Genomic DNA, 23,113 nt, shown 5'->3' on the forward strand with positions numbered 1-23,113 from the left:
AATTCTTAAATTTCCCTTCAATCCCCATTACTTTATTGGGGGGGGGAAGGGCAAGTGAGACCAGAGTGCTGGAGTAAGACAGAAAATGAAGTTCCCCCCCCCCCCCCCCACCCCCCCCCATATATCTGCCACATCCTGGGTTCAGTCATTGTGATGGAGTGAGGGTGAGCCTGGCCAAATCCTGGTCCTGAGGAGACTGGGAGACAGGGCATTGGAGGGGTGCTTAACCCCTGTGGGCAGTCTTCTGGTGACCTTCCTGATTGCACTTGGGGCAAAGACCTGTGAGTTTCCTCCGAGGACAGTTTTGAGCCTAGTGGCCCTGGCTGTAACATCTAAAGCACAAACCCCTATTCGTTCCAGGATATGGCAGCAGCTAAAAAATGAGCCTAATCCTTTTTTCTTGCTCTGCCCTTCATCCTCCTCCTCTGCAGCTATTTCAGTCCCTATCATTAAAGACTCCAAAATCTATTTTTAACAGCCAAGTTTGGGAAGTTTGAGATCCCAAGGCTAACTTTCTGCAGCTTCCTCCAAATTATCTGGGGTAGACGGATTAATAAAATGCATGCTGAAGACAGTGACCCCTTCTGAAGAAGTTGGGTCCATATTAGTATTATTTTTTAGAGCTTCTACAAAGTGTCCCTGAAAGATGGCAGGATTCTCCTCAGCTTCTTGGGTAACTTCCTTAAGTCTTTAATAATTAGGGCAGGTTAAAAAGTGATGCCTTTTCCCTGGAAGGGTGGACTTAATGATCAGGCAATTAAATTCAGAATTCAAAAGAATATTATTTACAGCCCCAAATGATTTGATCCCTAATAGCAAATGCTACCAATTGCAGCTTAGAGCTAGATAGATTATTTTAAAAGTTTACCAGGACTTCAACCCATAAGAGATTTGGTTTATTTAACATGTTTTATATGTTTAAACTTATCCTGGTGCAAAGGATCAATCATTATACAGGGTTATAGATTATTAGTAAATGCATTCATTCCTTGTTTAGAAACTATAAATCCTAAAACAGGCTCATTTCTCAGGACTGATGATGCTTACCTTGTTGGTTTCCAAAAAATTGGCAAGCTTACAAATTGAGGGGAGTTTGAGAGATTCCATGGAAGGGGCCGAGCTTGCTAAATTGCTCACCTCAATTATTTTTAGTGCTTTTGTGGGCTGTGCTATTTGATCCCTCCTCCCACTCTGTGAAGGGGGAAAGGAGTTCACACCTCATACTTGTAGATAAACTGATAAAACTTTAACATGATGACAATAATTCTTAAATAACTTAGTTAACTATTTTAAAACTTTGCTAAGTAATAGCCAAATTGTTTCTCTTTTGTTTTAAGGAAAAAAGACAATTCTTAAAATTGAGATAGAATAGATTTTAAAATTGACTTAACTTTAGTTAATGAGCAGACAAACTCAATTGCAGTTTGGTTATTTTCCAAATCTACGCAAATTATTTCTCTTTTGTGAGCCAGGTAAAGGTGTTTTTACTGACAGGGTCCTCAGAAGTCTGACTCTAGATAACTAGAGTTTTAAAGTAGTGGCAAACTGCTTTTCTGTTTTCCTAAAAGTTTCGAAACTATTCTGTTAGCACTATCAGTGCAAATAGATCCCTTTAGTGGGCTTTCCTTTAAAATTGCTTAAAAATCACATTTTTAAAAAACCCATAAAGTTATCAAATATGAAGCAATTATATCCAATAAAGCAGTTAAATTTCATATAGCATGTTTTAAAGCAACTATATCCAATAAAATAATTAACATTCACGTAGTATGTTTTATGCTAAGCACTTCACAACACCATCTATTATTTCTCTTGACAAATTAGAAAACTGGGCAGATACTATATGATGATCAAATCTGACAAAAGTGGCTCTCTTCAATAGTGAGATGATCCAAATCAGTTCCAATTGTTAAGTAATGAAGAGAACCAGCTACAGCCAGCAAAAGAAGTATGGGAAATGAGTGTAAACCACAACATAGCATTTTCACTCTTTCTGTTATTATTTGCTTGCATTTTTATTTTCCTTCTCAGGTTATTTTTACATTCTTTCTAAATCCGATTTTTCTTGTGCAGCAAGACAACTGTATAAATATGTGTACATATATTGTATTTAACATATACTATAACATATTTAACATGTATTAGACGGACTGCCATCTGGGGGAGGGAGTGGTGAGAAGGAAGGGGAAAGTTGGAATAGAAGGTTTCGCAAGGATCAGTGATGAAAAATTACCCATGTATGCATGTTTTGTAAAAAAAAAAAAACGGGCAGAGATAAAATAATCTGCCATAAATTTCGTAGCTAATATATATCCATTATTGAGACAGAATGGTGGTCTTAACAAATGCATAGTCTGACTGGCTTTCTGGGTGCTATTAGGGCTATCCAAATTCTTTCCAGGCAGTTCCTGGGCAGAACCTGCTGAAAGCTGGGATGACTAGTGCCAGGGCTCAGGGAATGCTGATCATGGAGTCTGATTCTTCCCCCTCTCTCCCAAAACTGGTTGAGGAGGTGTTTAGGCAAGAATGTGTGAAGATCCCCATTGTTTTGCTTCCCCTGTTTCTGCAGGTGAGGCAGAATTTGAATTTCCCTTCAGTTTTGAAATGAGTAGAGTTAGCAAACAGAGATTTGGGCTATATTGATCTTGCCAATTTGCAAGAATTTCCCAATCTGGACATCCCCAGTCCAAGAAAACTTGCTGAGCGTGGAGCTCACGACCAACTAGACAAGCCTGCTCTCAATGGCTTGGGGGGCCCTGCTATAGAATTGTGGGAGAAAAAAATGAGAGGCTTACCTTGACGAGGAGGGAATTAAGCCTGGGGAGGTCAGACGCTCCCTGTACCAGACCACCAAATGTTGAGGTTGGGAAGGGGAAGCCCCAAAAGTTGGGGTCCCAGGCTGTTGTCACAAGGTGTCTCAAAAGAATTTGCAGGTTTGAACCCATCTCCTAGTCAAGAGCAGAGTTTTATTGAAAGTAATGGTAAGTCATTACAAAGTGGACTGAATTGTAAGGTAATTCAGTAAAGAAACTAAAGCAAGGAGATAACATTTATACAGCTTTCAATTATAGATATGCTAATTCTATGGCTCATTGTAGGAAGGAGTGTGTTAAAGACTATGCCGAAGTGTTGAAGGGGTGGGTCAGTTCCCTGGAAAGCCCCCATAGCTGTGAAGTATAACACCCTTGAAGGAATTGCAAATCAGCCTTTACTGACATAGATGTTGCTTGTGAATTGGGAATGAAATAAATTGGAGGCAAGAGGGAAGAGGAGAGAGAGGTCAAATAATGCAACTGTCTCTCAGTCTCCTTGTATCGGTGTCATCTTCTCACATGAAGGGATCTATTCTGCAGATCAGTTACATCCCCAGCAGCTACTAGCAGGTTTCACAGGTAACAGGAGTGATCTCCAGAAGGAGTCGTTCTTGGTTGATCAGATTATTATTGACAAGATTACCAGTCAGCAATGAATTGGAGGGGTCTTATTCACTTATCTCAGGAGTTTGATCTGTGAGAGTTTCCTGAGTCAGATTCCAAGGCCAGGAGACCCAGTACCACCAACCCATTAGAACAGAAGCCCCACCAAGGTCAGGGGGCCACAAAATCACATTACATCAAAATGATTTACATATGATAAGATGGAGGATTCTGTGGAATTTGACAACATGGAATCAAAACAAATTGTTCTTGAGGAGTTTAAAAGACAAATGAGAATTATAGAAAATTTTGAATTTGCTGCAGCAAGTCTCATCAAAGCATCATAAGAGTAATAGATAAGAAATTCAAATACACAGAAGTGAAAAACAGGAAGAAAAGCAAAGAACAAAATATTGAAAATATACTTACTTTGCAAGGAAAACATGGAATATTGAAGCCAAGATGCATAGAGACAATCTAAGGATCATAAGTCTCCTGGAAGAATATGATAGAATAAAAAAATCTTGATATCTACATTGAAGAAAACAATAAAATAACCGTCCAGACCTTTTGAACACAGAAAATTAAATCCCAATTAAAAGAATTCACATATGATCTCTATTAAAAAGAAAACAATCCAAGTTGCAAATGCCAAAAAATATAATGGTTAAATTAACATTTCAGTTAAGAAACAAGTTCTACAAGCTGTCTAAAGAAGCATCTAATAAAAAGCAAAGGATATTTGAATAACATAAGTATTTTACACCTATTAGAAAAGGAAATAAGGAATGGAAAAATGTATTCCAAAGAGCACTGTAACTACAGATATGACCTAAAGTGACCTGTCCTAAAAAACAAACAAACAAAAAAACCTTAGTTTTAACAAGACAAAGGATGAATATTCACTAATAATGAATAATTTGAACGTTTTTTTAAAAGGAAGAGATGATTTGCTTTTTGAATACTCCAAACAACAAAAATGTAGGAGTGAATAAATGCAGATAGTGACAGAGGACAGCTTAAAAGACCAGTTAAGAAAATAGTTGTAAAGGTAAAAACTCTACAGAGATAACAGTGGAGAGAGAGAGAGAGAGATTATCATCTGTGGAACCTGGTGACACTGCCTATAGGTGAATGTTTCCTTTATAGAAATGCATTACAGCATGAGAGGAAAAAGGTTATGTGAAAAGTAGGAAGGGGACCACTGAAATAATAAAAGAATCAGTATTATTCTGTGGTCAAATCAAGGATTATCTGTAAGAAGAAAGTGGTCTTGATTGCAGAAAGAAAAGAGATACTTCAGGGAAGGAGATTAAAAAATGACAGGGCAAGGAAGGAGGCTTTACTTTGGAGGTGGGAGGGGTGTATGTATGTATGTAAGGGTCAGAGATGAAGATTGAGGACCTTACATTGGGTAAAGCCTGGAGAATTTGTTGCCTGTAAAATCTACTTGTCTTTATTGGGTGCAACTGGTATCAAGAGTAAGAGAATTATGCCCACAGAGATTTACAGGTAAATGGAGGTGGGGGTGGGGAAGGAAGTCAGCAAGGTAGGAATAGATTAACGTTGGGGAAGAGACAGAATGGGGCAGTTTCCCCTCTAACTCAGATAGTAATTGCCATTGTTCTGAGAATGTGGTACTAGTGGAAATGGAAAGTGATGAAAGGTGCTTATATAAGGAACAGCCTTAGAATGGATACCTTAAATTCTCTGTATGAAAAATACAAAAAGAGAGAGAGAGACTGAATGATTTTAGGGGTCATATATAAGAGAAAGAAAGAGAAAATGGATCACAAGAGTTAGAAATCTTTTGGAAAGAGGTACAAAGTAAGAAGTTAAAAATAAAAAATATTAAAAAGAATTAGCTTAAGGGATGAGAGTGTACTTGAGAAAAAGAGGGGGAAGAGATCTATAACTAGATAAAGCAGGAAAGAGGAATTAATAGAAGTAAAGAATTAAAAAGAGTAAAGAAGGAAGATAGTAAATAAGAAGGGGATCAGTAGTAGTAAGGGAAAAGAGTTGGGAACAGGGAGAAAAAAGTTAGTGTAAGAACATAATATTCTGTTTAAAAGTAGAAGAGAAGGGAAAGGGGAATACCCCCTGAACTTTAGAGAGTAGGAAATAGGCATCTAATTTATACATTTTATGTAGGAATGGATTAAATAATCTAACAAAATAACAACGAATGATAGATTGGATAAGAAAATAAAATCCTTTACAAAGAAAAAAAAATATTGGATTAAATGGATTCCCAGGAGAAGTTTGTATCTATACTACACATTATTTTCAAATATTGAGAAAGAACCACACATTATTTTCAAATATTAAGAAAACGCTCTATAAGAATTCTTTAATGAAATATATATAGTGCTAATGCCTTAACCAGGGACAAATGAAACGATGAAAAGAAAACTATGACCCAGTATTGATATTATGTATGGCTATTAAGTTAAAAAAAAAAATTTTTTTTTTAAATTCTTTCAAACAGATTATAGTGATTTATCCAAGAAATCATTCATTATGACCAAGTGGAAATTATTCATCATTAAGAAAACCATCAATACAATCATATTAAAAAATAAATATTCTAAACAATAAGACCATCACAATTGATGCAGAAAAAGCCTTTGACAAAGTATAACACATTTATGCTAAAAAAAGTATAGAAGAACTTTTTAAATATGAAAGACATTTCTCCAAAATCCAAAGTAAATGTGCAATGGAAAAACACTAGAACATTTTCATGTAAGTACAGGAGTGAAGTAAGGGTACCTGTTTGCATTGTTATTTGATAGACTTCTGGAAATACAAACAATAGCAGTAGAACAAGAAAAAATTAAAGTTCTATAGATGTGTAAAGAGTAGATGAAACTGTGTTTGCTGGTGACAATGGTATACTTGAAAACCCCCAGGTAATCAATATTCTCATCAAAACAATTGTACCAGTGAACTTGCAGACTATAAAACCCTCAAAAATAAATGACAAATCTTTATAATTTGTGCTACTGTACAATAGAAGAAGATATAATAGAAGGGCATTCCCATTCTAAATAATTATAAACAGCATAAAAGATCTAGATATGAACCTCCCAAAGCACACAAAAGACTCATGGATTCAGTTACAAAATGTGTATGTGTATGTGTGTGTATATACATATATATGTATAATATATGTTATGTATGTACGTACGTGCAACTGGAGAAATATTTGGTATTCAGGGCTAGGCCATACCAATATAATAAAAATGACAATACTGCCAAAAATTAGTTTTTACCTTTAATGCTATAGCAGTCAGATTACCAAGAGTATACATGATAGAGATTATTGAAAATAAAATAAAATTCATTTGGGAAAAAGAATTTAAAATATTAAGGATGAAGGGGAAATAGTACTTCTAGACCTCAAACTATATTGTAAGCAGCAGTCATCAAAACTCTGATATTATATTGGAATTGACTAAACAAGACAGATTCAGAAACACTAGATTCAGTATCCTAGTGTTTGACGAAGTAGAAAATATAAATTACTTGGGAAAAAACTTCCTATTTGATTTTTTTAAAAAGCTGGGAACTCTGGAAAGTATTCTGAAAGGAAATTAGGTTTGCACCAACATCTTATACTATACATACTCCATAATATATTTTAAATGGATATGTGACCTTAATATTAGATCATAGGAAAGTCAACAGGGAAACCTCTCTCTCATAGCTATGGATAGGAAGTGTATTCTTTTTTTTTTAAATAATAGCCTTTTATTTTCAAAATATGTACTAAGATAGTTTCCAACATCTACTCTTGCAAAACCTTGTGTTTCAAAGAAGTATTTTTAACCAAACAAGAGACAAGAGGCAGTTTTAAAAGGTAAAATAGCTTTGATTACTTGTACCTGAAAAGTTTCAACACAGATAACATTAATACATGTTGGATAAGAAAGGAAGTGGTCAGATGGGTAGGGAAAAAAAAAATCTTCCTATCAGATTTCCCTGATAAGGGTTTGGTATCCAAGGTCTATAAACAGTCAAAATGCATATTAATAAATATAGATAAATTGATGTAATTAACACATTTATTTTTCATACAAGTGATAAAAAGACAAAAATGGCAGGGATTTAACAGAAGCAGAAATGATTAAAAAGAAGTGATAAAAACACGAATTGTACAAAAAAAGATCTTAATATCAGTAATAATGATAGTGTGGTTGCTGATCTAAAGCTGGATGTCTTGAGAATGAAATCAAGTGGATCTTAGCAAGCATTGATAACAATAAGGTTAATGGAGGTGATTGATTCTGTGTTATAAAGTGCTAGACCCAATATGCCCACAAATTTGGAAAACACAGCAGTGGCTGCTAAACAGGAAGAAATCATTTTATGTCCCAATCCTAAAGAAGAACAAGACCAAGGAGTATTTAAATTTCTGAACAATTGCATTCATTTCACACCAGCAAGGTTATGCTTGAAATTCTGCAAGCTAGGCTTCAGCACTATGTGAACCAAGTATTATGAGAGGAACAGGCTGATTTTTGAAGAGTCAGAGACACTAGGTACCTAATTGTTAACATTCACTGGATATATAGAAAAAGCCAGAGAGTTCCAAGAAAGCATCTATTTCTCCTTCACCGTGCTAAAAAAGTGTTTGACTTTGTGGATTACAGCAAAATGTGACAGATCTTCAAAGAGGTGAGAGTGCCAAGTCATCTTATTTGTCTCCTGAGGGACCTGTATGCAGGTCAAGAAGCAACAATTGGAACCAAACGTGAAACAACTGATTGGTTTAAGATTGGAAAAGGAGTATAACAGAGCTGTTTATTGACAGCTTTTTTATCTTATATGCAGAGTGCATCATGTGAAATGTCATGATAGGTGAATAAAAACCTGGAATTAACATTTCTGGGAAAGAGATCAATAATCTCACATATACAGATGATTACCACTGTGATAGTAGAAAGTGAAAAGGAAGCCTCTTGATGAAGGTGAAAGAGGAGAATGGAAAAGCATCAAAAAACTTAGGTATTTGGGGTAACTAGGTGGCGCAGTGGATAGAGCATGGTCCTGTAGTCAGTAGGCCCTGAGTTCAAATGTGACCTCATACACATAATGCTTCCTAGCTATGTGACTCTGGGCAAGTCGGGAGGCCACATTGCCTCACAAATAAAAAAGAAAAAGACCTAAGATCTTGGCAACTGGTCACATTACTTCCTGACACATGACACATAAAGGAAGAAGAAATGGAAGCAGTGGGTTTAAACCTATCTACATGAAATTAAGATACTTGCTCCTTAGAAAGAAAGCTGTAATAAACCTGGATGGTATCCTAAAAACCAGAAATGTTATCTTGCTGACAGAAGTTCCTTATAGAAGAAATTCTGAATTTTCTAGTAGCAGTGTGTGGTTGTTAAGAGTTGGAGTTTAAGGACCTTTGTGTGCCACAGAATTGACAGTTTTCTAATTGTAATGGTGGAGAAGACTTTTGAGAGTCCCTTGGAAAGCAAAAGATTATTTCCAGCATAAACACTGGCCATATAATAGGAGGACAGGATAAGAAAGGAAGTGGTCAGATGGAGAGAAAAAAGAAATCTTCATATCAGATTTCCCTAATAATGGTTTGGTATCCAAGGTCTATAAAAATCTGATTTGGGGAAAGATTGTTACTTTCTTTGGGTAAAAGAATTTTCCCATTCAAAAATAAACACACCTCTATTCTCTGGAGCTAGAGGATAGACTCAAAAGGTATCCTTTAAATTTACAATAAACCATCTGTCTTGGTGTGGACTTTTTCCCTTAAAAAAAAGCCTTTTCTTCCTTTATATATAATATAATATAATATAAGATAGTGTCTTAGTCGAACCAACTCACCTTTTTTAGGGTCACCTTTAATAGTGGGATTTTTAGACCTCTGTTTTTTTTCTCTAATCCAGACTATCAGGCTATTTGTTTTTCCTCTTCTGTTAATAAACCTTGTGGGGGGGGAGAAAAGAAGACTCAATTTATTCCTATGATTTCTAGCATTTTTTTAAAAAAGGAATGAGTTTAATTTTTGAAAAACTTTCTTTATATATTAAAATAATCAAATTTGTGTTAGTAACATGATCAGTTATGTTTACAGTTTTCCTAATATTGAATCACTCTTGCATTTTTGTTATAAATTCAGCCTGGTCACATTGATCTTTGTGATTTATTGCTGTTACTTGGCTTGCTAATAATTTAAATTTTTTTAATCATATCATTAAGTAAATATGTCTATTTTTTGTGTTTTGATCCTCTTTGGTTTAAATGTTAAGATAACATTTGTATCATAAAAGAAATTATTTTATTTACTTGATTTTTTTTTCTCCCCAAACATATAATATTGGAATTAATTGTTCCTTAAAGTTTCACTTGTAAATCCAGATGCTACTAGCGTTTTTCTTTGAGTTAATTTATGGCTTATTCACTTTCTTTTTCTAAGATATTATTTAAGTATTCTATTTCCTGTACTGTTATTTTTGTTTTTGTAACTATCTAACCTTTTTGTTTAGTTTGACATTTTTATTGACATACATTGGGCAAAATAGCTTTTAATAATTGCTTTTATGTCTTTTAATTTTATTTTTAATTTCTTTGGATTCTTGATTTGTCTACCTTTCTCCATTCCAATCTCACATGAGAGAAAGGCAACATATGATACAGAAATATGTGTAGAACCATATAATGCATTCTTTCTTTTATCAGTTTTTTTCTTGGGAAATAGATAGTCCCATGTAGTTGATTTAAATGATCACATTTCTTAGAAATGGTCATTCACAGTTACTTTTTGAACAATATTTCTATTATTATATACAACATTCTTTTGGGCAGTCATCGTAAATCTACATTATTTCATGCATGTCTTTTCATGTTTTTCTAAAACCCACATGGTCATCATTTTTGGTATAATGGTACAGTAACTATTCTTTAACTGATGGGCATCTTCTCAATTTTCAATTCTTTGCTACCACAAAAAGAATTATTTCAAATATTTTAAAACATATATGTTCTTTTCCTTTTCCCCTGATTATATTGGGAAACATATCTAAGAGTGGTAAGAGAGAATATATAGATTAAAACTCTTTGGACATAATTCCAAATTTCTCTCCAAAATGCTTGTATCAGTTCACAATTTCAACAATAGTAAATTAGTGTTCTAATTTTTCCATATCCCCTTTACCATTTGTTGTCTTCCTCATCTGTTATTTTAGTCAGTCTGTCAAGAGTTGTTTAAAAAAAAATTATCTTTTTATTTGGTTGTGAATTTACCTTTTTCATACTTAACGATGGTAGGCTTTATTCTGTGTGTGTGTGTGTGTGTTTGGATTTTTTTTTTGGCGAGGCAATTGGGGTTAAGTGACTTGTCTAGGGTCACACAGCTAGCAAGCATTAAGTGTAAAGTCAGATTGGAATTCAGGTCCTCCTGACTTTAGGGCCAGTACTCTGTCCACTGTATTATCTAGCTGTCCAGGAGTTTTATTTTTTAAAAATCAAACTTTGATAATGGGTTATTTGTCCAGTTTTGTGTTATCATTGGCTAAAATATGGAGCCTAGAGTTAGGAAGACTCATGTTCTAAATTTAAATCTGATCTCAGACATACTAGCTGGGCAAGTTATATATCCTGAATGAATCACATAACCTCATTTGCTTTAGCCACACAGATGGAGGCAGCAGCATTGGAAGACCCAGGATTTCTGGCAGCCTTAAGCCCCAGGCTACGGCCAGAACCTTGGGATGCAGAAGGCTTAAAACCATAGCTTCTGCCTTCACATCAGGACTCCCTTCTCCCTTCAAGAAAGTTTGGATTGCATGAGGTGTGGGAGAATTTAGAGGTCTTGGTCCTCTCAAAATTGAATTTGGTCAAAAAGGAAGGTGCCCATCTTGGCTGAGTTGGCTTTTTTCTCTGCAGCTGGAAGTCCCACTTAATCCTTTAGGTAATTGAATGGAGAGCAAATAGTTAGGCTGTGGACTAGAGATGGAAAAAATTCATTCACTGTTTTTACTAGTAATCCAGCCTTCTAGAACCAAGTAAAGATAAGTAAGTACTGGGATACTACACTATATGTGTGTATGTGTTCCTTTCAGTATTACTCAGAGGAATAGTATTTTTCTAAAATTTTCTTCACATACCTAATTTCTTTTTTGTTTAATTTTTGGTTCAGTTTGTTTAGGTCCGATATCCTCCACTGTTATTATTTTTGTTTTCTAGAACTCATTTTACTTTTAAAATTTTATTGCTATTCCATTTTTTGTATATATCTTAATATTGGCCTTAATTCATTGTCCATAGAACTTTGTTGGAAAATGTAGTTTCTTTTTTAATTGGAACTTTTTTAAAGTTTTGCTTTTTGTTCACTATCAATTGCTAGTCATGCCCCCCCCCCTTTTTTTTAACTTTAGCTGAAGCATAATGTATTCTGCTTCAATCTTTTATTTTAATTCTGTGTATATTTTTCTGTTTTATGTACATTGTAAACATTATTGGTTTCAAGTTTCTAATCTATCTTCTTCTAAATTGAATTTGTAGCTAGGCTGTATTTTTTTTCTATGACTTAGTAGATGTTTTGGGATCATTGTCTTCTTTGTATCTTGAACATCATTGTCACCATGATACCTTTTTATTATGGGATTCTCTCTCTTTTTTATTTAATCATCACCCTACTTCCTGATTTTATTCTTGATGTTCACATTGGACTCTGCATACTTCTGAAGGGAAAATCTAGTCTGATCCTGTTGCTGCCCTTTTTTGTTGTTTTTTTTAGATATTGAGTATTATGTTATTCCTAGATTGCAAGTAGTTCAGTCTGAGGACCTGCAAGCTTCCAGTCTTCCCAAAATGATCTGATCCAGGGCAGAGATTGACTGCTATCCTCTTTAATCTGAACTTTAGAAGTTCTTACCCCAGGTTTCAGGATCTGTGTTTTATAATAGACTGCAACTCTTTCCATCCAGTGGGAGATCTCTTGGTTCAGAGTAATGAAACTATAAGCTCTTTACTGGTATCTCTGTCTTCATTCTTCCTCTGCATATTTCGGACTGTTAGAAGGTAGAAATAAGATAGTTCTCCTTGCATCTGTGTCACATGTTATTATTTGCTTCTGAACTTCATCTTCTCATAGTGTACTGCCGCTTTCCTTCCTTCTCTGAATGTCTTGGAGTATATGGGGTGTTTAACCCATATAAACCCTTTGGTATGAGGGCTTGCTGAACCTTTTTTAGGGCTGCTCACATACCTCTGGTGTCTATCTGCTTCACCAAACTCTCATTTGTGGCTCCAAGAAGCTGTACCCTGTACTTTGAACACATCTGATTTCACAAGTCTTGGTAAATGGTCTAAAGCAGGTTGAGGGTAACTGACAGATCTTAAATCTGTTCATGACTTTAAGGAATGTTTATCCTAAGCTTATAAAGATTTTCCTCAGAGAATGGGCAGATGAGAATAGTTTTGTTACATTAGCCACAAAGGCAGTTGAAGTAGGTGCTTTGGAGTGCTTGGAATTTTGTCAGATATCGAGGATGCCAAAGTCACGAATGTATCTTGGGCCATTGCCACTTGTCTTGATTTTTATCCTGCCACTGGACTTTGAAGACTCAGAATAGATAGTGGGGCTAATGACTTTGTGCAACTTTACCAACTTAAATCTAATTCACACACAAGTTAGAACATCATCTGTGATATAGTTGGTCCTCTGAAAATGGAGATAACACCCTGACTACTTTCCTATGCTGTAGGGTCTCCTCAGTTCATGTTGGATGTAGGACTCAGAACTGGGTCACAGGCAATAAAGTTTCTGATTGAAACCTTTTCTTGTACCTGCATGATGTAGTGGTACCTTAATATGGATCTTAAGCTTCCCTTTATTCTGGTGCTCTGTGCCTGACCTTAGCCCAGTGTTGCACAAGTCTCTTCACTTGACCCCTTTTGCTGACTTGAGAGTCAACCCCCCCCCCCCAAAAAAAAAAAAAACAAAAAAAAACAAAGCTCAGACTTTTTCCAAGAATTTTCATTATTTGTTCTGATGGGTTTTGCTGTTCTTTTTTGGAGAAATTTGTTCTGATGGGTTTTGCTGTTCTTTTTTGGAGAAATTTGGGGTAGAGTTTATGTCTTCATTCTACTCCACCATCTTGGCTCTCCCTCTCTTTCCCTACTCTTTATCTGTTGAATTCTTTCCTATCTTTTATTATAGTTCTGTGCATGTAGAATTAAATGCCCTGATCTTTTGGAGGTTGTGATGACCGCGTATTTTAAAATCAGCCGGAGTCAGGAATTCAGGTTAAGGGGAAATCTTCAATCTTTATTCTTTTTGAGGTGAAGGGGGATTGCAATAGCAATATGGGCAGCTACGACAGGACCCAGCTAGCAGAGGTGAAGGGGGATCGCGATTGCAATGTGAGCAGCTCGGACAGGAAGCCAGCCAGCAGTCCCTTCCACTTCTCTCTCCGCCCCTCTGCCTCCACCCACCAAAATTGTCATTTGCTATATAACACATCAGGACTTGCACAAAGACTGGGCGGGGGCCATTCTTTCTCCCAGCACATATATTAATATAGCATGGTCCAATTACTATTAGCCTCACATGCTTGGGACCTCAGTGCATCAAATTGAGCTTCAGCCCATTACAAGAGGTGTAGTGTGTTGTATTGGGAAAAGTTATAGTTTTTAAGTCTAAAGACTTGGGTTTGCTTCCAGATTCTGATTGCCTCTGTGAATTTGGACAAGTTATATAGGCTTTAAGTTTCCTCACCTGCAAAATAAGGCATTGGACTGAATAATCTCTTAAATATCTTTCAGCTCTAAATTCATGATTCTTTGATTCCATATACATCTACCCTGATTTGATGATAACCATCTTACTCAGATCAAACCACTTTGCTTTGTAAGGCTCCAATATCCTTATTATGTGTTATGTATAGTGAAGCTATCTTGTCTATGTTGTTGTCTTTTTTCTGGGATTGATATGCTTAATTTTGACTAAGAAGCCTTAATCCTGTCTAGCAAATATAATGTTCCTCAAACATTTTTGCTTTTTTTCCTAAAAGAGAAATTTCACTTTGATAGCATACAACTGATTCTGGCAGAACAATTTTTATGTTTTTGTGTATTGAAGCACCTATTTATTTTATTTGGCATATTTTTACGGCACTTGAAATTTGCTGGAAAAGCAGTGTGTTTTCTCATCTCTGGAAACAGTGTTCCTGAGCTATAGAGAATATTTTGAAATTTAATTTTTTATTTTGCCATTAGCTGTTTCTACAGGAAGGTTCATAATAGAATATGTTAACACAGATTGAGAGACATTCATATTCCATGAGTTCTCAGAGAATAGGTAATTCAGCCTACTTGTCCTAATTATCAGCTTTTTTTTTTATTATTATAATAACTTTTTATTGATAGAACCCATGCCAGGGTAATTTTTTTTTTTTTTTTTTGCATTATCCCTTGCACTCACTTCTGTTCTGATTTTTTTCCCCTCTCTTCCTCCACCCTCTCCCCTAGATGGCAAGCAGTCCTATATATGTTAAATATGTCGCAGTATATCCTAGATATAATATATGTGTACAGAAGTGAACAGGAATTCTTCCTGTTGCACAGGAAGAATTGGATTCAGAAGGTAGAGATAACTCAGGAAGAAAAACAAAAATGCAAACAGTTTACATTCATTTTCCAGTGTTCCTTCTTTGGGTGTAGCTTCTTCTGTCCATCATTGATCAATTGAAACTGAGTTAGGTCTCTTTGTCAAAGAAATTCACTTCTATCAGAATATATCTTCATACAGTATCGTTGTTGACAATATATAATGATCTCCTGGTTCTGCTCATTTCACTTAGCATCAGTTCATGTAAGTCTCTCCAAGCCTCTCTGTATTCATCCTGCTGGGTCATTTCTTACAGAACAATAATATTCCATAACATTCATATACCACAATTTACCCAACCATTCTCCAATTGATGGGCATCCATTCATTTTCCAGTTTCTAGCCACTACAAACAGGGCTGCCAAAAAACATTTTGGCACATACAGGTTCCTTTCCCTTCTTTAGTATCTCTTTGGGGTATAAGCCCAGTAGTAGCACTGCTTTCAGCTTATTTTTTAATCAAAAGTACTTGATTCATCATAGTCTTATGATAGTTTATATGTGTAGAGCTATACATTTTACAAAGGACAACCCCATAAGGAAAACAATACAAAGAGAATATTAGGAATTAGAATTTACGGCAAAGTAGAAAAGGATTTTAAAAGTTTATAACTATACACATAGAGGAACATGAGGTCCTGTGGTATGAAACAAATTAGACAAAATCATACAGCTTGTCAATGGTTGAGCTGGCAAGCCAGGGATTCTAATTTCTTGTGTAGTATTTTTTGATATAAGGTAGGTCTTTCTGATTCAGTTATTTTAGATTCTTGGGGAATATATCGACTCTTTTAGAACAAAAGGATGAAGTTTAGTTTGGGGAACTATTAATATAATTGTGCGTATTCCTACATTTTGGGGAATAATGTTTTATAAGCTTAACGATGGGGTCCATGACCCATAATTCAGTCTTAACCTATTAGCTGAAGAAATTGACACCCAGAGAACAAAAGATACTTTTAAAAGGCCTACAAGGAGTAATGGAGACATGAATTCAGGCTTGGTGGTAGCAGTCATCAGAAAAGGTATCAGTGATGAGTTAAGACTAGGCATGGGTATTGGCAATTGTGCAGCATCTTTTTGAGTTACTTTTACCTTTTACAGAAAATTCACGTTTTTGTTTTTGTTTTTGTTTTTTTTTTCCTCATCTCTTTCAGATCTGTTGGTACTTTTGCTCGTGCCCTAGACTGCAGTAGTTCAGTCAGACAGCCAAGCTTACATATGAGTGCAGCAGCAGCCTCCAGAGATATTACACTGGTAAGTGAGAATGAAATCTGGGGTTTGACAGATAGCAGTGATAGATTCAAATGGACTTTTAGCATCTAATAGCTCACAGATGGGCAAATTTCTTTTGCTACCTCTTGCTCTGTCCTAAATCTATCAAATGAAAAGTTATCATTAAAACATTTGTAATTCTGTGTCGTTGTCTATTGCCCAAGAGTTATTGATGAATTCTAAGTGAGCTAGAGAACAAGTACACAGAGAGATTCCCTTCTCAAGGGATCAGCTTGTTCTGAGTAAGTTTCTGGTTTTTTTACTTTTTTAAAGCATAATACTTGGTTTTTAACCTGGGTCCATAGACTTTTAAAAAAGTTAATTTGATAACTTTTATTTCATTATAATTGGTTTGTATTCTGAAGAGTCCATAGGCTTTACCAGATTGCCACAGGAAGTAGAACAGGGAGCATGAATAATAACAAAAAAGCTAGGACCCCCTGGTATAGTGGATGCACAGCTTGATTCAAATTAAGGAAAACCTGAATTCAAGTATGATCTTGGATATTTATTGACTATGTGAGTCTAGGAATTTATTTCACCTCTCAGTATCATAGGCATAAGTATAAACCTATAAATTGTAAAATAGTTACAAATTTATATCAGTAGAGGAAATTTCCTCAACTGAGAGTTCCTTCTTATCAGTAATTTCACAAGTCTAGTTTTTATGTTTATCATTGCTACAACAATATTGCTATAAATATCTTTCAACAGATGTAGATCCTTTCCCTTTGTTTTGTATTTATTTCCAGGTTTGTATGAAGTAATCCTGTCACTAGATTGAATATAAATATTCGTAGTTCAGTGACTTTTTTCATGTAAATCCAAATTACTTTTCAGAATGGCTGGACTTTGTCATATCTCACCTCGATTAGAAGTTTTATCAGCCACTCATTGGCTCAGTCCCATTGCTTGCTAGCTCTCCAGCTTTGACCCCCTCTATTTTTATCTAAAGCTCTTTAGATACTCTAGGCAAAATAACCTAGTGGCCCTCCTGCTTCTGGAGGCTCACCATATTCTAGTCATTTTTAACTGTGCTGCAATTTGGAACTCTTGAGGTCAAGCAATCCACCATTGTTAACCTCCCTAGTTGTAGGGATTACAGGTTGGCCTTCACTATAATGAGCTTGGACACCTTCACAGTTGTATAACCAGTGCTTCAACAACCTGGCCTCTCTCAGATGCTCTAAAAGTTTTCATTTTTTTTCTATCTTTGACAGTCTGATGGGAATGAATTGGAGTTAAGAATTGTTTTAATCCAATATTTCTCATACTTAATGTGAAGCTTTTTTTTCCCATGTGATTGTTGAACACTTGACCTTGTTTTGAAAACTTGCTATTTATATCTGTGGTTAAATGGTTCTCATTTCTTTGTATCAATTCCCTATGTATCTTAAAAGTCAGTCCTTTATCAGAGAAATTTATTGAAGAAATTTTTTTCTTAGTTGTCTGTTCTCTAATTAAAATAGATTTTGTTTGTGCAAAAACAGTGTTGTGTAATTAAAATTATCTCTTTTTTTCTGTCATCTTCTTTATAGCATTTGATAAAGAATTTATAACTTATCTGTTATTATAAAAGACCTCCTTTTCTTTTCCTAAATTTTTATGATGTGACTTTTTATATCTGGGTTATTTATACATTTAGAGTTTATTATGGGATATAATTTGAGATGACAAGGTGTAATTTCTATCAATCTATTTTTCACTTTCCCCAGCAATTTTTGCTGAATAATATGGGGTCTTTAACCATCTAGTTGATGATCTTTGGTTTTGAGAACATCATCAGTATTTCAGGTTCTTACATTACACAGTATATTTTTAGCATAAATGAGTTTTTGTTGGTTTTTGAAAGTTTTTTTAATGTTTATTTTTTCAAATTAAAAAAATCAAATATGTTCCCTCAGTAACATGTAAAGATAATTGTTGACATTCATTTAAAAAAACATTTAAGTTCCAAATTTTCTTCCTCCTCTCACCTCCCCCTTCCCTGAGATGGTAAGCAATTTGATAAATAAAAATAAATAAAACATTTCTCTATTAGTCATTTTATGAAAGAAAACATAGGGGGCTCTCCTTCCAAAAAAATCATGAAAAAATAAAGTGAAAAAACAATATGTTTCATTCTACATTCAGAGACTATCAGTTATTTTTCTGGATGTGGATAGTTTTCCATCATGAGTCCTTTGTGATTGTCTTGAATCATTATATTGCTGAGAATAACTATAACTATGTTCATAGTCGATTTTTGTGCAATATTACTGTTACTGGTTACAGTGTCCTGGTTCCATTCACTTCAATTTGCATTATTAGTTTATGCAAGACTTTCCAGGTTTTTCTGAAATCATCTTTTCTGTCATTTCTTATGACACAATAGTATTTCATTACAATGGTATGCCACAATTTATTTAGCCATTCCTTATTGATGGGCACACCCCTAGTTTCCAATTTTGTACCACCACAAAATGAACTATTATTAATGTTCTTGTACAAATAGATTGTTCCCCCTCCTTCCACTCCTTTTTTAATAAATATCTTAGGATTTTAGTATCCTAAATTTAGTAGTGATATTTCTACATCAAAATATATGCACAGTTTTATAGCCCTTTAGACATATGAACATTGTATTTTGTCAAAGGACCTTTGAAAGTTTTTATTGATCTGATCTCATAGTTTTGTTATTTTTGTTGCCACTGTCATTAATTAAACTTATTGTTTTCTTTATATTGAAATCTTGTATTTCTGGTATAAGTAGCATTTGATCACAATGAATAATTTTTTAAGGTATTAGCTATAGTCTCTTCGTTAATATTTCATTTCAAATGTTTGATATTGTCTAGTTCTTTCTACTTTGTTTTTCATCTAAGCATAAGGACCTTTTTTTTTTTCGGATTTTGACATAACATTATCATCTCTATTTTTGATAATATAATATGTAGCGTAGAAATTGTTTTTGTTTGTTGGAATTTGCTTGAACCATCTTATCTTGAGTTTTTCCTCTCATTTGTTTCTTTTGTTAATTTGAGTGTTTTGTATTTTTATAGATAACTATCCATTTCATATAAATTCTCAAATGCTTTCTAAACAAAAGAGAAAGACAAGTGGATTTGGCATGAAAACATAACAATTAGAGAATCAACAAGAGAAATGGCATGGCAGAAAAGATACTGAATTTGGTATCAAGAAAATCCAAATTCAGGTCCTGCCACAGCCACTTACTTTCTAATCAACACTAGATGATAATGATGAAAAGACTAATCAATTTACAATAAATAGCATTTGTATAGCTCTTCTCTTATTTGATTCTCACAACAACCCTACATGTATTATATTATAGTGGTGGAAACTGAGGCAGAGATTGTTATTTGTTATGTTATTTAAAATTAGTATTACTTCATTGTCAAATATAGCCTTTTCATAAACTTTTATATTTTCTTCATCCCTCAGCTTTTGCTTTTTGTAATCCTTGTTTTTTTCCTTTATTTAAATTTTTTAAATTTTATATATATATATATATATGTATATATGTATATATACATATATATATTATACCTTTTAATTCACAAGACATATGCATGGGTAATTTTTCAGCATTGACACTTGCAAAATCTTCTGTTACAACTTTTCCCCTCCTTCCCTTCATCCCTTCCCCTAGATGGCACGTAGACCAATACATGTTAAATATGTTAAATGCAATATATGTATACATATTTATACAGTTATCTTCCTGTACAAGAAAAATTAGATTTAGAAAGAAGGTAAAAATAACCTGAAAAGAAAAACAAAAATGGAAGCAAACAATAACAGAAAGAATGGAAATGCTATGTTGTGATCCACACTCATTTCCCATAGTTCTTTTGCTGGATGTAGCTGGTTTTCTTCATTACTGAACAACTGGAACTGATTTGGTTCATCTTATTGTTGAAGAGAGCCATGTTCATCAGAATTGATCATCATATAGTATTGTTGTTGAAATGTATAATAATCTCCTGGTTCTGCTCATTTCACTCAGCATCAGTTCATATATGTCTCTCCAGGCCTTTCTGAAATCATCCTGCTGGTCATTTCTTACAGAACAATAATATTCCGTAACATTCATATACCACAATTTATTCAGCCATTCTCCAATTGATGAGTATTCATTCAATTTCCAGTTTCTAACCACTACAAAAATTAAGCTTTTCTTTTTTACCTAGCCTTTATTATCTGCTATTGTTTTGGTCTTTTATAAAATGCTTCTGTAATCTGAACTTATAACACAGTTATGATATAAGTGTCTTTATTCCTGTTTATTCTTGTTTATAATCATTTGTTTCCATTGTCAGAATTTTATTTTTGAGCTCTCGTTTTTTTTTTAACTTATTTTCCTTTTCTGAAATGGCATTGATTCTTTTTATATTTTCTCTAACATCACCTAAGCACTAGGATAAAGTGTAAAGACTGTGTTTCATGTCCTACTTTATATTTCATGAATTCCAAGAATGTTTGGTTAATTTCTCTCTAGTCCATCAGCTACATTTCAATAGCCAGTATTTTTATAGTGTTGTTATTATTTAACTTGTTCTTGTATTCTGGTAATGTCATTTTTCTTCGGATTTAAAAATTTTCAAAATTACTTTTATAACACTCATGTTGATGTTATAATTATTCTTGTTTTATTCTGCATCAGTTCATAGATGTCTTTTAATTTCTTTTTTAAATATCTGTCTCACAACACAATATTCCATCATATACTACAAATTATTCAACTGTTTCTCAATTGGTAGATATCCTCTTTGTTTCCAGTTTTTTTTTGTTACCACAAAAAGATTTGTTCTAGAGATTTTGTGCTTTCTTTAATTTCTATGAGATGTATGCCTAGAAATGGTATAATTTGTATACACATTGAGCAGCAGAGGTCCACTGTACAAGGACTTGAGCTGCTTGTGTTTACTAAACACAAGGTGATTCTCTGCAGAAGATTCATATTCTGTATCCAGCTTCAATTTGCTTCTTGAGCTTTATTTTTTAATCACTACTTATTTAACATCTTTAACTGGCTATCCTTTAGGTATCTCATATTCAATATCTATAAAATAGAATTCATTCTACCCTTAATTCTTCTAAACTTTCCAGTTTCTGTTGCACGTACCACCATCTTTCCATTGACTCAGGTTAGTCATCTAGAAGTTAGCCTTGATTCTTCCTACAGTTTAAATTTCTCATATTCCTCACAGTTTATAACACTTCCTGTTGATTGTGTCTCCACATCACCCTCCCATCTGTGTTTACTCAAATGTATCTACAACCTTCTTAAAATGCTTATCAACCTTTCATCTTCACTATTACAGCAACCTCTTAATTAATTAATCTCCAACTTTCTCATCTTTCAAAGCTATCAAATTGAGAAGATCTTGCTTATTTTTTAGAGGCACTCAGGGTTGACTTGCCCAAGGTCATAGAGCAATTATTAAGTGTCTGAGGCTTGATTTGAACTCAAGAGTTTCCTGATTCCAGGACCTGTATTCTGTGCCACTGAGCTATCATTAGTTCTTTTTACATATATTAATTTTATATATATATATTTTTTTTTTCCCTCCAATTCTCTCCAATTTTCCCTCCAATTGTAAAGACAATCTTTAACATTCATCTTTTAAATTTTTGAATTCCAAATTTTCTCTCTTCTTCTCTATCCCATTCCCTTCCTGAAATGACAGTTTCATTTAGGTTACTTGTATGCAATATGTACAAAGCATATTTCCATATTATCACATTATAAAATAAAACACAAACCTCCCACACACACACACACACCCAAAAGATTTTTTAAAAAAATTTTATTTAATAGCCTTTTATTTACAGGTTATATGCATGGGTAACTTTACAGCATTAACAATTGCCAAACTTCTTGTTCCAATTTTTCACCTCTTACCCCCCCCATCCCCTCCCCTAGATGGCAGGATGACCAGTAGATGTTAAATACATTAAAATATAAATTAGATACACAATAAGTATACATGACCAAAACGTTATTTTGCTGTACAAAAAGAATCAGACTTTGAAATATTGTACAATTAGCTTGTGAAGGAAATCAAAAATGCAGCTGGGCATAAATATAGGGATTGGGAATTCAATGTAATGGTTTTTAGTCATCTCCCAGAGTTCTTTCTCTGGGCGTAGCTGGTTCAGTTCATTACTGCTCCATTGGAAATGATTTGGTTGATCTCCTTGCTGAGGATGGCCAGGTCCATCAGAACTGGTCATCATATAATATTGTTGTTGAAGTATATAATGATCTCCTGGTCCTGCTCATTTCACTCAGCATCAGTTCGTGTAAGTCTCTCCAGGCCTTTCTGAAATCATCCTGTTGGTCATTTCTTACAGAACAGTAATATTCCATAATATTCATATACCACAATTTATTCAGCCATTCTCCAACTGATGGACATCCATTCAGTTTCCAGTTTCTAGCCACTACAAAAAGGGCTGCCACAAACATTCGTGCACATACAGGTCCCTTTCCCTTCTTTATAATCTCTTTGGGATATAATCCCAGTAGTAACACTGCTGGATCAAAGGGTATGCACAGTTTGATAACTTTTTGAGCATAGTTCCAAACTACTCTCCAAAATGGTTGGATTCGTTCACAACTCCACCAACAATGCATCAATGTCCCAGTTTTCCCGCATCCCCTCCAACAATCATCATTATTTTTTCCTGTCATCTTAGCCAATCTGACAGGTGTGTAGTGGTATCTTAGAGTTGTCTTAATTTGCATTTCTCTGATTAATAATGACTTGGA

General features: G+C 34.4%; 1 protein-coding gene across 10 annotated transcripts in view; it reads left to right on the forward strand.

The window, feature by feature from the left end:
• The window catches only part of MTA1 (metastasis associated 1), a 243,965-nt gene that overhangs the window by 151,004 nt on the left and 69,848 nt on the right, over positions 1 to 23,113 (forward strand). For all 10 annotated transcript variants that reach the window (XM_031952899.1, XM_031952898.1, XM_031952890.1 and 7 more), the window contains one exon: positions 16,218 to 16,317. In XM_031952899.1, the coding sequence (XP_031808759.1) occupies positions 16,218 to 16,317 (100 nt within the window). The remainder of the gene's footprint in view (positions 1 to 16,217; positions 16,318 to 23,113) is intronic.

This window comes from Sarcophilus harrisii, chromosome 2, assembly GCF_902635505.1.
Source record: "Sarcophilus harrisii chromosome 2, mSarHar1.11, whole genome shotgun sequence".
NCBI lineage: Eukaryota > Metazoa > Chordata > Mammalia > Dasyuromorphia > Dasyuridae > Sarcophilus > Sarcophilus harrisii.